The 16,583-nt window shown below is 36.7% G+C and overlaps 1 protein-coding gene across 18 annotated transcripts in view; it reads left to right on the top strand.

Moving 5' to 3' along the window:
- The window catches only part of TENM3 (teneurin transmembrane protein 3), a 1,396,736-nt gene that overhangs the window by 1,273,453 nt on the left and 106,700 nt on the right, over nucleotides 1-16,583 (top strand). For all 18 annotated transcript variants that reach the window (XM_033060171.1, XM_033060177.1, XM_033060178.1 and 15 more), the window contains one exon: nucleotides 1,029-1,267. In XM_033060171.1, coding sequence (XP_032916062.1) covers nucleotides 1,029-1,267 — 239 coding nt within the window. The remainder of the gene's footprint in view (nucleotides 1-1,028; nucleotides 1,268-16,583) is intronic.

A 16,583-nucleotide genomic window follows, 5' to 3' on the forward strand; every position in this document is an offset into this window, starting at 1 on the left:
TTCAAAGTCTCCACAATATGCTTTCTTACCATTTTAAGATTTAATGCATTCATTTCGCTGGGATTAATTAGGATAGGGCAAGCCATATGCTACAGAGTTGCCAATATAACAAATTGTTGGGAAACCTCTGGTGCAAAGACCTTTCTTTGAATGTGGTTTTGTTGTTCATGGAGTTGCGCATGAGCATCTGGAGAAAAACTGCAGGTAGAATGTGCCATGTTTAGAGGCTTTTTCAGAGCAATTATGATTGCATGAACTGAAATTAAAAGATTCTACCATACAGAAGCTCAGGGAGTAATATATCCTTTGGAGATTTTATCTGAAAAAATAAACTGGTAACTCACAATGTGTCTTGACTTTGCTTTTCATATCTGTTGTTGGTTTTTTGTCTTCTTGAACACTTAGTAAATATATTTCTTTAGAGTACTTCTCCTAGGCTGTAATTAGCTGCTTGTATCCATAATCAGATCTATTTATGGTAGAAATATATGCAAGTAGATGTGAATTAGTGAACTGAGTATTCAGGACCTAAAAAAAAAATTAACTGACTGTTTTTGGAAAAGTTGCCAAAAGTTTGTAACCAAGAGATTGCTGTTTTCTTTGTACTTAGCCTAGGAAAGCTGTGATAAGTAGTGTGGGCTGCAGTCACATTGCCCATTATTGACTTTTTAATGGAGTTCCCTGTAGTCTCATCAGAAGCCAACACAAATAAACAGCAGCAGAAAGGCTGTCCCTACTTGTTGGATAAACTGTGAGAGACTTCCTCCCTGCTACACTGTGTTTTGGGTAGTTCTGTTTCCTGTCTGAATACCAGTGTATTATTAATGTCTGGGGGACTTTGGTTTTTACTTAAAGGGAAAGTGTCTTTTTATGAGTGAGTGTCATGACAAGTTATTGGTTCTGTGACTCTTTGTAGCTTGGATGTTGCTAGCTGTTTGAAAAATAGGCACCATCAAACAAGAGTTATGATTGCCTGTGCTCCAGCTTTATTTACTTTTATAATTTACCGTATGCTCTTTATTTCACAGGCATTTCCTATTCAAAACTGGAACAGGGACCACACCACTGTTCAGTACTGCAACACCAGGGTACACAATGGCATCCGGCTCTGTTTATTCCCCTCCTACTCGGCCACTACCTAGGAACACTCTATCCAGAAGTGCTTTTAAATTCAAGAAGTCTTCAAAGTACTGTAGCTGGAAATGTACAGCACTCTGTGCTGTAGGGGTCTCAGTGCTGCTGGCAATACTGCTGTCCTACTTTATAGGTGAGTCCCATTTTTTGTAGTTGTTGCTATGAACAGTGGTGTCTGATGGATTGTATATGGACTACTACATACTATCCTTTAACTAGTCTATGGTAACAGTAAAAGCCACAAGGATTTATTGAAAAGTCACAATTGTTTAGAGAAATTAGAAAATCTGAATATTTTTCAAGCATTCTGTAGCTTGATGGTCAGTGAATTAACTTCAAAGAAGTACAATTAAATTATGTGGGATCAAGTTCTTATAAGAGTATGCATAAAATATAGGCTGTAAAAATCCTATGATGTGAACATAACTTGCAGCATATCTTTGGAATGCTTTTCCTCTCATTTTGCTGAAATATTGCTAATACAATCTTTAGGAATGCTTATTATCACTTACTTCATCATTACATACATGTATATTTGTGTATACAGCTGGAGCAAAAGTCTAACACAGATGTTTGATTGTGAAATAGGGAAAATAATTGTCCAAAAGGACAAGATGCAGTGAAGTTGTAGACTTCTTCCTCTCTTGTGGGTTGTTTATTTCTAATTTTTGTCACTTTTTTTCTATGTTTTTGTTAAATTCCATTTTCCAAACTTTATTTTTAAAAATTTCCTTCATTTATTCATCTCCTTAATTATTGTCATAAATGTTCACTATAAATATTATATCATGTGAGTTTTAGGCATTTAATAGGAGCAGTGCTTGGCTATGAAAAAATATCCTTGACATTAATAAGGGAACAGAACAGGATCATTTTGCACTCCTGCTTCCTTTGCATATTTGTCCAGATTACAGATTTTTTCATCTCTGAGTCCATAAATGGTCTTCAAAGACTTTCTTTTAACTGACTTGTTAATTAGAAGATTAGGTCACCACAGTTATGGAAATGCAGATATAAGGGTCTGGTTTTTGTTATTGGTTGCACACAAGTTTAGAGTCTTGAGGAGTGAGGAAGGAAAACAGAAAGAAGAGAGTCAATCTCTCTTTCCTTCCCTCTTTTTAAAATCAGTGTTAATTTATAATAGAGTGTAGAAGGCCTTAAGATTCTTAAATCTTCGTCATCGTTGTCCAAACAATCTTGTTGCATTTCAATGCAAGACACAACATAAGCTGTGTAGAGCCTTTGAAGTAGTTCTTACTGAGTTGAAACTCCTGTGAACAATGCAAGAAACTGGGCTGCTGAGTAGCTGGAGAAATTCCCCTCTGACCCAGCAAAGCTGAGCCCCCCGAGCACCCTTTCTACCTCAGCTGCCAGCCCCAAAGAGCAAAAGATATAAATGCAAATGTAGGCATTTCCACTGCCCTTCAGCCTCCTTCAATCATTGGTTTTGCGGTTATTTTGTCTCAATGTGCAAGGAGTTTAAAGATGTGGTTTAGAGTTAAGTTTTGATACGAAATCTTTTTTTAAGTGGGATTGAAATAATCCCACTTATAAAACTCTGTCATATTGCATCATAAATCATCAGAAGTAAACATCTGCTACTAAATAAATGCATAAATATGAAAGAAGGAAGTTGGCATGAAGTATCACTGTCAGAAGCTGGGAAAAGCAGCCATACATATAGTAAAACACTGGAGACCTGACTGTGAGCTGAGCTCTACACTTTGCTAGCCCCAAAGAGCCAGATTACTCATGAATCTGAGGGGCACGGGAAGATAGCTGTACCGGATTATTTCTCCCACAGGCACATTAAGAAATATAAGCATGTCTAATGCGCCTCTATTCCTGCATTCGGGAAAAAGAACTGAGCTTTCCAGTGAACAAGAGCTGAGAGCTCCACACATCATTTATTCACATACCCTGTAAAGAAAAGATAGCTGTACAACATTTCATTTCATGGGTGCACGCCAGCTCGCATCCTAGCTGAAATAAACAATGCACAACAGCCTTCCTCTGCCCACAGTCAATAGGGAGCTCAATGCCTACTGGTGATATTACACATATTTCAGCTAACTCAGCAATCTAAATGTAAAATTCAGCACTCAGAGATGCTCTCTAGAGAACTTTGTGTCCATAAAATCACGAATGGATTGCACTCATTCATATATGTGGTTTTCCCATCTCTGCAGATGTAATATCAGAAATATTGCCCATTTAATGGACCATCCAAGTATAAATCGGTACAAATCATTAACATAAGATGGAAGCACTCCTTCATCATGGTTAACTATTTCATAGAATGGTTTGGGTTGGGACAGATATTTAAGATCGTTTAGTACCAAGACCCCTGCCATGGACAGGGATGCTTTGTGCTGGATCAGGTTGCTCAAAGCACCATCCAACCTGACTTTGAGTACATCCAGGGATGGAGCATCCACAGTTTCTCTGGGCAACCTGTTCTGTTGTCTGACCACCTCACAGCAAAGAATTTCTTCCTAATACCTAATCTAAACATGTCCTGTTTAGTTAGAGCCATTCCCTTTTCTTCCATCTTTGTGAGAAGTCCTTCTCCAGGTCTCTTTCAGGTCCCCTTTAGGTAATAGAATGCTGTAAGTTCTCCTCAGAGCCTTGTCTTCTTCAGGCTGAACAACCCCAACTCACTTTTAGTCTGTCTTCAAAGGAAACATGCTTCATAACATAGGTGTGAAAGGCAAATGACTGAGTAGGAAATTGGTTGTAACATAAAAAGAAGGGATGCACTGCAGTATTGTGTGATCTCTAGCACCCTGTGACATGCTTCCAATACAGTGGTCTGGCATCTCTGCTGAAGTTTACAGCAGCTGAGGCATGTCACATTTGTATAACCAGTTTGAGACATGTTTTGAACTTCACAGAGATATGTTGCCACAAGTGTGAAAATGCTACCACCTTGTAGCATTTGCATGAAAGAACAAATTCAGTATGAAGTATCACCGTAAAGAGCTGGGAAATCACCTGGTTTTCGGCATGATTGCAGCAAAATATGCCAGTACGCATTGCTAAGGTGTGGCTGACGTCCACTGTGTGACTGTGGCAGCTGCAGACTGGAGGACTAATAGACTGCTCTTCCAGTGAGTAGTGGTGTAACCCAACCCTTCTCAGAATTGCAATGTGTCATGCCCAGGCTTATTTTAGTTACAGTGAGTATGGGGTAGAGAAAGTGACTTGAGAGCTCAGTGCCTCTGCTCAGGCAACATAAGGCAGAAGAGACAGTTTGCTAGACTTCATGTCTGCCTTTGCAGAACTGCTCAGTCAATTACTGTTCCGTCAATTAGCCCAGCCAGAGGAAGAAGCTGCATCAAGAGTCTGGTATGTCTTGCACTTCTTCCATCACTCTGACAGCAAAGACTCCTATGTTTACAAAGTCTCCAAAGATGAGGTGAGAGCAGAGAGTGTCAGCATGGGTAGAGACCAGAGCAAACACTACACTCTAAAGCCACTTAATGCAGTCTTGGGAATCACAAGGAACTGAAAATGTTATTTCAGTCTAAAGGAAAGTCTTCCCGTGCATTCTTGGATTTCTAGCCCTCATGGTCTCTCTTAACCATTCTGCATTGTACAAAATATTTAAGCTTACTATTCCTGTCAATTAGAACTGCTAATTTTTAGAGAAAATAGAAGGGAGTTGTGGAAAATGTTGTTCCTTTGCTTAGAGGCTTCATCTACTGTTAAATGGTTGAGAAAGAAGGAAAGCAACAGAAACATGCTAGTGCTGAGCCGAAAGATTGTGTAACAACTTACAGAAGACAGGAATTAAAAACAGCTCTAGTTTAAAAAGAAAGGATTCAAGGAAAAGCTCCCTGAAATAATGGATTTCAAAATGGAGAGTAAAGAATTTAAACTGCCTCATTTTGGGATCAAGTTTACACTGGAATTTCTTTGAGCTTCTCATTTGCTTAACTTCTGTCTGTAATCAGATTTGCAACCAAAGAAAAAAGCAACCTTTTTTTCCAACATGAAGATTTTAGAGTCTTCTTCCCTGTTTGGAAGACTAGGAAGAGCAGTATTAAATATAAGCCATTAAAGAGTAAGAAGCATGAAGCCCCTTTTGTTTGACCTCATTCTATGTGAGAGCCAGAAACAGAGTCCAGTTTTACAGTGTGGAGACAACACAGAACTTGGTCCTTCGTTTCCCCGTGGCTTACTGCCTCCTTCAGCACGCATCACTTGCAGCGAATGAATGAATGAAAGACAGGTTCTGAAGGAAAGTTCTGAAGAGCACCTCCTAGGTCAAAAATGAGCACCGAGTCAAAGTTTCATATGTACAGTAATTTCACGATTATAAGACGCACCTGATTATAAGCCACACATTACAATACAGAGTGTGATAAAAGGTATCTTTTCTATCATCATCTGTTCATGGTGAGGGCAGTGATCCTTATCTCAACTGCAGATATTCTGCTAATGGACCATCCATTGAAACTAGACGGGCATTGTTCTTTATCTTTTCACAACTCATCCTTCCTCCAGCGAGTCATTTTCTGCTAATGGCCCATTGAGTCCCACTGTGGGACTGATAAAATTCCTTCATCCCATTGGAAGTTGCTCCAGCCAGGGAGAAGAGCCCAACATTTCTTACCAAGATTAAACAGAGGTTTTGGGACACTAAGGGAGCGCCTTTCTCCACTGGACTCCAGAGGAAAACTGGATTTCTCCACATCACCACTGGACCTCCGGAGGGAAACTGCACCTTCTACAGGAGCACTGCTCCAACTGAATCCCATCTGTCACTGCAAGAGGATGCAGCCACCATTTAATGGGACTGCTACCAACACCCTGCCTGACGGGGTGTCAGGTTGTACTCTGACTTTGTCAGGGTTTGGAGTTTGTTTCTTTGTAGTACTGTATTTCTATTTTAATTTCCCTAGAAAAGAACTGTTATTCCTAATTCCCATATTTTTACCTGAAAGCCCCTTGATTTCAAAATTATAATAATTTGGAGGGAGGGGGTTTACCTTCTCCATTTCAAAGAGAAGCTTCTGCTTTCTCAGCAGACACCTGTCCTCCAAACTAAAACGGCAACTTTTCGTTCTTTGTCTGTATATAAGCCACACCTGATTATAAGCCGCACTTTGGGTTCGGACCAAAATTTTAGTCAAAATGGTGCGGCTTATAATTGTGAAATTACTGTAACCACCATCCTTCAATTCCATGTTTCGGGAACTTCTTTGTCCACTGGGGTTTTACTAAGTGAAGGCGCTTGTTGTTCTTGAATATGGATTTTCCTAACAGAAAAATCCACTCTGTAATTATAGAGAACTAACCAGTCAGAAGGAGTTGCTTCCAATATGTTGTTACATATCACAGACTCTGACCAGCTGTATTAACTAACTGATTTGTACTGTGCTAATTATTTCTGCTGTAGTGTGGATTCAGCAATTAATGGATAAAATTAATGAGAATTTGGAGACCTCAGAGCCCCTCTTTCTTCCCCAGGAGTTGCTCTAGCAATTGATTCTCTATTGCCAATGGCACTGTCTTGAAATTGTCTAAATCAATACAAGAAATTACTGCCATTTTCAGTGCACATGGAACTGAAGAGGGGAGCAGTACAGTTCCTCAGTCAGTGCAGAAGCTGCCGATAACAGATTCAGTCAACTAAGCGTAAAGAGTTGTACTGAAAAATTGCAGGCGTCTGTTATGAATTTTGTCTTATGTCTGCTAAATAAATTTCCACGAACATAAAACATCATTTGAATGCACAACAGGACCTGAGCTATTTAGTCAGGCCTTTCCTGTCCTGACTGCTTCACAGCAACCTGTCATACTTTCAAGTCATTGAGCACTTTACTCTTTGTGTAACTCGGGATTGATCATTTTGTTAGCCTTATCTCATCAGTCAGTGACCAGAACAAGAATATACACCAGCCAGCTATTCATTGTGATAAAGCAAGTATTTACATGTCAATGATAACAGAAGGACATTTCTTCTGTAGGAAGAAAAGAAAAACAAAAGCAAAAAAAAATTTAAAAAGGAATTTTATTTCATTTAAAAGGACACATGATTATTTTTATCACTATTGCCCGTATCATTTTTTTATCACCACTTTTCGTATTTCCTACTTAAGCAAATTCATTTTGGACAAAAAACAAAGCTAGCATTTAGATTTAACAGGTGAAATATCTTCTGGAAAAACATTTAGTTGATACTTCATTCTGTGAGAAACATTAGAAAAACTTGGGTTCTGCTACAAGGCAGATTGAGGCCTAAAGAGACTACCTGGAACAGAAGCTATACAGTGTTAAAGGAATAAAGTAGATGTTTATTAAAATGGCGTCAAAGTTACACCTTGGGCAGTCCAAGAGCATGGCCATGGCTCTACCCACGATGGATGACTAGTAATGAGTTTTCACACTTTTATAAGTTGTGGTCCATTTACATATTGGGGTTAATTGTCCAGTTACAGCTTCAGGTTATGAAGTCCCATCCTCCCAGATTGCTGTCCTCAGTTTGCTGTTGTTAAACTTTTTGGGCCCAAAGCTGCAATGGTGTCCTTGGTTCTCAAGCTGGGAAAGGATTGTTTTGTCTAACTAAACTGTGAGGAGAACTTGCTGACATTTTATATGAAGTTCAGTTACACACCAATGCAATACAGAATCTGAAAAACATAAAAGCTAAAACTTAAACCATCAAGATGACCATGTGATCATAATGCAAATTTCAAATGAAATGTAAATGGAAAAGATACCAGACTAGAAAACCGTGTTTGACAATTACAGATAATTAATATTTTCTACACTGGATGAAATAGATACATTGTGCTAATTCTGCAGTTATTATAATTAGCACTCATGCTTTTTGTCTGTCTAAAAATGTTACTGTTTTATCATCATCCCAAAATATTAAAAATAAGCTGAACATTATGTTCTATTATATTTCTAATAATGGAGAACTGTCTTCAGAGTTATCTCAAAAACTTCCTGAGAATAAAAACAGAGCAACTTAAGAGGTTTTAAGGTAGAAAGAGAAGAAGGAAGTATCCAGGGAAAACAGCAAACAAGTTTCATTATTAGAGGAGACTGACACATCAGAAGGATGCCAAGTGTGAAAGATAGTGTGTAACTATCTGAGGCAAGTTTTAAATAATTGTTTAAAATTATTTAACTGTCTGCTTCTGTAGACTGAGGCTAACTTCCTTTGTCTTCAGTGATATTTCTGCGTTTGTTGTGTGTGGTTCTCCCATATTACTCAGGATTTAGCATGACGGCTGCTGGCCTTCACATCTCTTCCCAGATTGTGGAGGACAAACTGCCCTTCCTGTTGGGTTCAGCGGCAGAAGTCATAGTAAGGCAGGCCCTCTGTCCCCAAAACTAATTGATTTACAGCCATGGCAATTACAGAACTGAATTTTGTGACTAAAGCAATTACTAAATATACCTAAGAATCTATTTTACTTCATCAATAAAGAACAATAGAATATTTCTTCTTGATTGCAATGCCAAGTTAACATTTTTCTACTGTTTGTAAAACTCAGTTACTACCAGGAATGAGGAAAACAACTTAATTAATAATGCCATTTAAATGGAATTTTTATTACAATACGCGGCAAGCATAGGTATTGTAATTAACAGGCATGAGGGAGAATATGGTTTAATTGCCATTAATCACCTTACCTTTCATTACGTGGTTATAGAAACTGTTTTTCTTTTTGACATACATTTAATTTTGAATATTGTAATGCTATTGTCACTGAGAGTTTCATCATGAATTTTTGGCTTTCTTCATTCTCTTCCCATTTCTGTCTGTTTCACTCAGTTCTGCTGGGACCCTAGCTATGTCTGGAGCTTCACAGAGGTGTGTGGGTTGGAAATATGCTCCCTGTCTACAGATATGTGGCAGATTTTTACAGTTAGCTAGGTTTGTTCTCTCAACCCATTTGTTTTTCCAACAAAATAAAGCCATGAGGAAAACTAATATATTTATATGTCTGATTCTTTAAAAAAAAAATTGTTTTCCTTTTGGTCTACTGTCATCATTTGAAGGAAGTGCTCTGCTATTTTACAGTTTACCAAATCTACCTATCACAATATATTCGAACCACCATGCAAAAATCTACAGCAGGGAAACTTGTCTTATATAAACCTTTCTGAGAAAGCATGCCAGCTATCAAAGCACAGCTCTTTAGCAATGTCTGATTGCACCACTTAGCAGAACCTCATTAATGTTCTCTAGTTCTTGCTCACTGTGTGCCTGTATCTGGAGTTATGAAGACAGCCTGTGTCTCCAGCACTGTTGAAAGTACATCCTTCTTGTAAAGTGTGGACTCTCATTTTAACAATCCATGGGGCTTTTAGGGAAGATGTAATGTACCTAGTGCATTTGGAGGCAGCAGCAATGTTGTCATCTTTTTTTTTTCAAAATTAAACCTTGGTGGGATTTGGAAGTGGCTGCCTCTAAAATTAAGAAGCTTTGGATTAGGTACATAGTGATGCCATTCTTCTGTCCAGAATTAATATTTCCAGATCTCTCTTAGCTGCAAGTGTTGGGGCAGCCAGAAGCTGGCTGCCTCTGATGGCAGTGCCATGTGTAGGGCTCAGCCTTCCTAGCATGTGTGGCTCTGCTCTGTGCCTGGCAAAATCTGCCTGCCTGTTGTTTTAGACATCAGTGCCACATGTTGCTCTCTCCTGCAAGAAGAGTAGGCGTGTAGCCTAACTAGAAAGCAGGCAAAGGGTGTGTAGTCGCTTCAACTGGGCCTTCAGTGTGTGGTCAGATACCTGGTGAATGTAGTACAGCACAATTATTTAGCAGCTAGAAAACCACCTCTTGAAATTTCTAAAGGATTTTAACTCTTGAATGGACCTTAGAATAGTCCTTGAGGTCTGAAGTACCACATGCTACTTCCATTTCAGTCCTTAAAAATCTTTAAAAATAGAATCATAAAAGCTAGATAATTGATAAATTTAGCCCTTGCCTTACTAATAACTAATATTGGTTCAGGCAACTGTTTTCACTTGTTCCTGACATATGCTTGGTAAATAGCAGTATTCAGATACAAATGTGACTTTCCACACTGGTTTTTTGCTTTAAAATGAGGATTAATATTACAGCTAGTACTTCCGTGACTGCGCATTACGGAGGTTTTCATCTCTGTCTAACATGTGATCAAATTATTTTCCTTGGTATTTCAAAGCTATGAATTTTAGATATCTGTGTAAGTTTCATATAATGTTTACAGCATTGGCGATGAGCTCATTGGGCTTCTTTAGAGTGGAAATATTTTGTAAATAATAATGTAATTTCTTATGTTCACCACAGTCTTTCTTTCAAGACTGGTAGGTAGAGATAGAATAGCTAGTCCAAAAATAAAGTTGTGCTTTACCACCTTATTGAACTGAAAGTGGTTTTAACATCTTTTTTGAAATAGTACAAAATCTAAACATGTTGAATATCTGTGTCTTGAAGCATAAACATGAAAAATACTTTCTTGTCTCTTGCAAGAATACTATTATGGATAATGCTTTTGGCTGATGTTTTTAAAGCAAAAGTCTTGTTGCTGCGTTCCAGATAAGTGCAAAGCATAATGTTACTGTTTCAGGAGTGCAGGGAATTCATACTGATCGGTGTTGTGGATGTCACTTGCTATTATTGTTAGTGGCACTGAGAAGAAAATGTTCATTGAGAAAGATAATCCTCACACGAAAGGATATAGGAACATGTAACTGACAATCATGAGGTTAAAAGAGACTTGACAAGATTTCAAGGGATTAAAAAAGTTAATCTGTTAAGGCATACCTCTGCTCCAAAGGCTTGTATTCTGATTAAGATTTATCACAAGCTTTTTGGCAATAGTCCTGCCACCCTTGTACTTTTGCCCAGTAGACAAAATTGAAACTCAGTAATTCTGGCAATACAAGAGGCCTAGTAATAATTTGCAAGATGACATGATGATGTCATTGCCCATAAGTCCCACACATAATATTGTGAAGCAATATGATGTTTTTTCAAAATCTGGATGCAGCTTTCAGGAAAAATGAAGTCTCTTGCAAGCAAGTTTTGTAGAGATGTGTGTCCTTCTGCACTCCTCCTGTAGTCTTCTGACAGACTCCCAAGTATTAGCAATTTTTCAAACTAATGAGATATTCAGTTAAAATGCACTGTTTTTTCATAGAGAGCAAGCTTAGAGTTGTTTAAGAGCTGCTCTTTGTATTTTATCAGTCCAGGTAAACATGTAGGGCATTTTAGTAGTAGGCAAACATGTGTGATTCTTCAGATGAATGCTTAAGAGATTTTGCAAAGCAGGTATTTGCTTGGGTGATTACTTGAGTTGTTTTGGACATAGGATTAATTTTCTCTTCTTTGCTGGTAGTTTCAATTAATTTCTATCTCATGCCTATGAAGAAATAAGCCAGCTCTTAAACATGTGCTGTCTGCTGTGATATTTGAATTATAACACATATATTAAAACTGGTTGTTTTGTGTATATATTGCATCTTTTCTGTAAACTGCAATCTTTTCTTGGTTTTTTTTTTTTTTCTGTGAAGAGAACTGCTTGTTCTCTTTTTTAATGCTTTAAAAAAATTCATACTGTTAAAAATGTCTGACTTATATGAAATTTTGGTAAAGCTCTCCATACACAAGCACTATAGAATGAAAAGGTCAAGTGCATGTGTCCAATCTTGCTGTAAGCAATACCATTTGATATTACATTTATGGCTGAGATCACAAGAACACATGGGTTTTATATCAATGTAATTACCCCACTGCAGGGATTAATTATGGATGAAAGTTAGATGTCCTCTGAAGTAGATGGGAAATTGATGCCATTTCAGACAACTCCATTCACAAAAAGACCCCTAACCCACTGTCTGTTAGGAATTGTCACCTATAGCAGCATTTGTAGTTTTATAATCCAGGAAAAAGAAATGTGCTACAACCGTTTAAATGATGTGGACAACATTTGCATTTCAAAAGTTTATTTTTCCTCAATAATAAAACAAAGCCAGAATAGTTTTGACACTATTTTATAAAATAGGGTCACACAAATGCATGTCTTTTACTAGTTCTATAGAAGCAGTAATGTGGGGAGGGTTAGATATATAAATGAGTATCATCCATTTAGAAAATTAGTTAGTTCCAGAAACTTTTAAGTATAGAAATAGGTATGTTTGCTGTGAGATTTTTAATTTAAAAATACTTCTAAGTTACCTTTATTATGGTACAGGAAGACTAGTATTTTTATTTCAATAATAATTAGTTGAAAACTAAAACAATATCTAGCTGCATAGAGTTAGCCTACCACTAACCACTGAGGTGTAACACAGTAACTGGGTGCAATAAATTTATCTTCCCTTGTGGAAGCTCCAAGCTTATCTGTTGTTTTACCTTCTCTTTCATCTTTGAAATGCCAAGTCTCACACCCCTTTTTATTGAGGCATTTTTGCTGGACAGTGGGTCCTCATTTGACTCACTCCAAATCTTTTCACGCTGCTAAGGAAAAGTTATTTATATCTTCAAATTGTTTCCCAGGATTTTAATTATTTCTTCAGCTACTTCTTTTCTACATCCTGTTAGTACTCTCAAGTAGAGGTAATGAAATTGAAGTATCCACATTTAAAAAGGAGAGATGCAATCCTCACTGTTATTTCAGCTGTAGTCAAAAGTAGAGGACAATTTTAAAACACATCCTTATTACTGAATCAATGTCTTTTCACACATTAAAAGGCGTGGTTGTTTTCCCTATCAATTTTATAAATGACCATTATTTTAGAGCTAAAACTGGCTATTCTTAATATCACCTATAAGATTTTACTGTGCAGTGTTGTGGCTGATTTAAATTTAAAGAAAAAAAAATCCATGTGAAATCCATGAAAAAATCCATGTAATCCTGACTTGTTTTTTCCAAGGCTTAGATAATTGACAAAAACAAAGTGGTTTACAAACTGACTTGCAAGCAATTCACTAGCTTTACAAACAATTAACTGTAAGTTTGTCTTTATGTCTCAGTTTCCTTTCATAAATCATTCATGGTAAGTTATTTTCTTCTGTTGATAGTGTTTTTCCTGTACCTAGAGTATAACTTTGCTAACAGGAATAGTTTCATAAAAACACATTTCACTTTAGTGGAGGAACATGATATGTTATTCCAATGCAGATAAAACGTATTAATGACGATATAATAAAGGATACCGTATCTAATAGTCAGTCCCTAGAGTAGTGGTGATGTTTCAATAAGAGGATGACTGCAATCACTGAGCTGTTGTAAACCCTGGGGTTTTGAATCAAGGGTTTGCATGAGATTTTTTGCTTATGCAGATAGCTAATGGCTTGCAAGTTTACATTGGAGGTGTTGAGGTAAGGTAGAGTTGTATAAAAAGGCCCCTTTGAAGGTGAACTCATCACGTCCATTCTGTTTTTTAGTATGGATTCAAGTGGAAATTCTGTGGTCTTGCAAGTTAAACTGCATGTAGTGGTTGGGTTATGCATCTACATAATTGCGCGGTTCAGGTAGGTGAGTGGTAATTACCATGGAGAGGTCTAAATCACCATGAAGACGTTTTGTAAAGAGGTTATAGGTTATTTTCTTTAGGCCTCAATCAGGTACCTTTGATCTACAAGTGGACTGCTGTAATTGTGATATCATGAAACCAAAAAAACAGCAAAGGATTAGAAAACCTATATATTGACTTGCACATTCAATCAACTTGCATATGATCTCAGCAGGAAATTCAAAACAAAAGCTAATTTATGGAAAAATATGGAGTTCTAATCACAGTTTAGCTCCGTGGGGTTCCAAATAACATACTACAATCTCTACATGCAGATGCTTTCATCTTACATTTCAGATTTGGTGACATTCCAAAAGTTCTTATCAAACCTTATTATCATCTTTTATTAAAGCTTATTACATTTATCCTTATTGCATGTTTGCTGTAATATTCTGTCATTCTTAATATGGAATAAAAAAAGCTTTGATCTTTTTTAGCCAGTTATGAGATGGAAATATGCAACACAAGTGTTTCACTGTATAGTATAAACTCCCAGCTCAGTGTGTCCTTTGAACATTGCATTAATTGGCCCCTGTTTCTTTTTCCTTTGGTTCATAAATCTTTTCATCAGACTGCTCTTCTCTGTGCCATCAACATGCAAATAGGCTATACATGATCATATAGTGCCACTTAATTATATCCCTCAAGAGATTTGTGGTGGTTCTGTTGGGTTTAGGTTTGGGGTGGTTGGTTTCTCTGTAATAAATAAGGCTTTTGAACTATAAAAATGGTTGGATTGCTTCATCAATGCTCTTACCTAAGAAAGGTGTTTCCAATTAATTTTCAGACATTTCAGTGTCATTGCTCTTCTTAACACTGTGGGAGTGTGATCTAAAGGATAAAGCAAGACTTCTGTTGGAGTTGTGGGAAAAAAATTGAAATAGATAAAAAACATGAACCTCAGCTCTTTTCTAGAAAGCAAGTTTAAGGAAGAAAAGGAGAGAGTTATGGAATGAGAAGCAATAAAATAAAGAAATCCCTGAAGGAATACAGAAAAGTTATTAGCCTGCAGTCTTAACCTGGTCTTGACATGTGTAAATTAGGGAAATTTTCTTCTCCTCCACAATATTTAAAGTTATTGATTATGACTTTATTAGATAGAAACCCAAAATTTACAGAATATTTTTCCTGCCTTTGCATGAACAAAATAGCCCTTGCCTCAAAAGAGTCTGCAATTCAATATGTACTTAATGTGCACTTCCCCATAATTTCTGTGCTTAGAGTGATTTTTCACCCTCTTTTTTAGACTGTACAACATTAGGTGGGGGAAAAAAAAAAAAAAGTTACATTGAGGAAAACCTTGGGATAATATTAAGACTATTTAGGTATAGTGGAGACTATTACAAAATGGAGTAGGCTTGCTGTTCATCAGAATAAATAGGCAAATGTGAAACAAGATATAATATACATCTTATTTAAATGACAGGCTACTGAAAAATTATCTCTGTTTCTGTTTTAAGAAATCTGGATTCTCCCTTAAGCTTTGAATGTGCCTTGTATAATGCAGTTGACAGAATCAGACCATTGTTACATAAAAGTCCATGGCTTGACAACTAAAATGAGACATCTAGACATAAAAGTTTTCAGAGGAATAAATGTTCCATCTTGGGGTGAATATCATTAAAATACTTACACCAAGACTAGCACACATCTTCCTTAACAGCTCAAATGCAACAATACTTTAAAGTGCCGTGTAATCATCTTTGATTAACAGTCAAAGAGAGTAAGTTTATCCAGAGTAGATGGCTGATATACCTTTGTTGCTATGTTTTTTCTAGGCAATTTTTTTTAATGTTTTGCAAATTCATTGTTAAAAGATTCCAAGAGAAAATGAGGAATAGACTTGACAGGTTGGAATTTTTTTGAGGATGAAACAGTAAAATCAATGGACGCATTCAACTGTTCAGGATAAAAGGGAAAATACCAGTTTTTCAGTTACTATATTGATCTTGATAGATACTACTAAGATTTTCATATAGCACTATGCTAAAATGTTTTACATTCAGGGTATATGTTCAGCAACTTTTATAGGATGCTGCTGGTGACTAATCTTTTGAAGGTGCTCCAAAGCATGTACTTTAAAGTTATTTTAAATTTAGAAATAACAGGGGTTTTATTGAATTGAGAAAAACAGTAATAAATAAAGAACTTGTCTTTGTAACTTTTAATTCATTTTATTTAAGATTTTAATTAACTATTTTTAATTCACTATTTGATCTGCAGCAACATCCAAGGTATCCTATTATCTTTGAAAAAAGCAAATGAATGCAAATCACTGACAGTTCATTTACACATCTTGTGGTCCACTTCAGGTCTTTCAGAATAAAATACATTTAGATTCTAATTACAACTGCAAGAAAAATATATGGAAGATAATTTTGAAAACCACTTCAATGTTCAAATATTTCATTTTAAAATGTATTGCCAACAGGGAGATGAACTAGAAGATAATCCTTCAACAGGATTGAGCAATAATTGCAATTTGCTTAGTTTAAATTATAATCTTTTTTGCATTGCTTTAAATGTAGATTATGTTCACTTTCCCTTATGTTCAAGTGTGCATAAAGATTTTTCAATTAATTCTAAGGAAGCAATTTTTTAAATCATGGTTTGAAAATATCAGCACCCAGAAATGTGAAGCAGTGGCAGTCCTGGAACATGAGTAACTTAGCAAGGAGCTCATCTTCAAGCACAGCTTCATGAATAATGGGACTTGATTACCATACCTTGTAAAACACATGGGAGAAGGAAAGGAGGGTCGCAAGTATCATTCGGTTCCTTTTGCCAACTTCCTCTGCCGTGTTGAGTTCTTTATGTTCATGCCATAGACCTTGTCTCCAGAGGTTTTGGGGAGATGCTTGCTCTTTAGAGACAGCCAGCATATTTTCTTTCTGCTGTCCAGTGTTAATTTTTTAATCTGTTGC

The sequence above is a fragment of the Catharus ustulatus genome, chromosome 5 (genome assembly GCF_009819885.2).
Source record: "Catharus ustulatus isolate bCatUst1 chromosome 5, bCatUst1.pri.v2, whole genome shotgun sequence".
Classification (NCBI taxonomy): domain Eukaryota; kingdom Metazoa; phylum Chordata; class Aves; order Passeriformes; family Turdidae; genus Catharus; species Catharus ustulatus.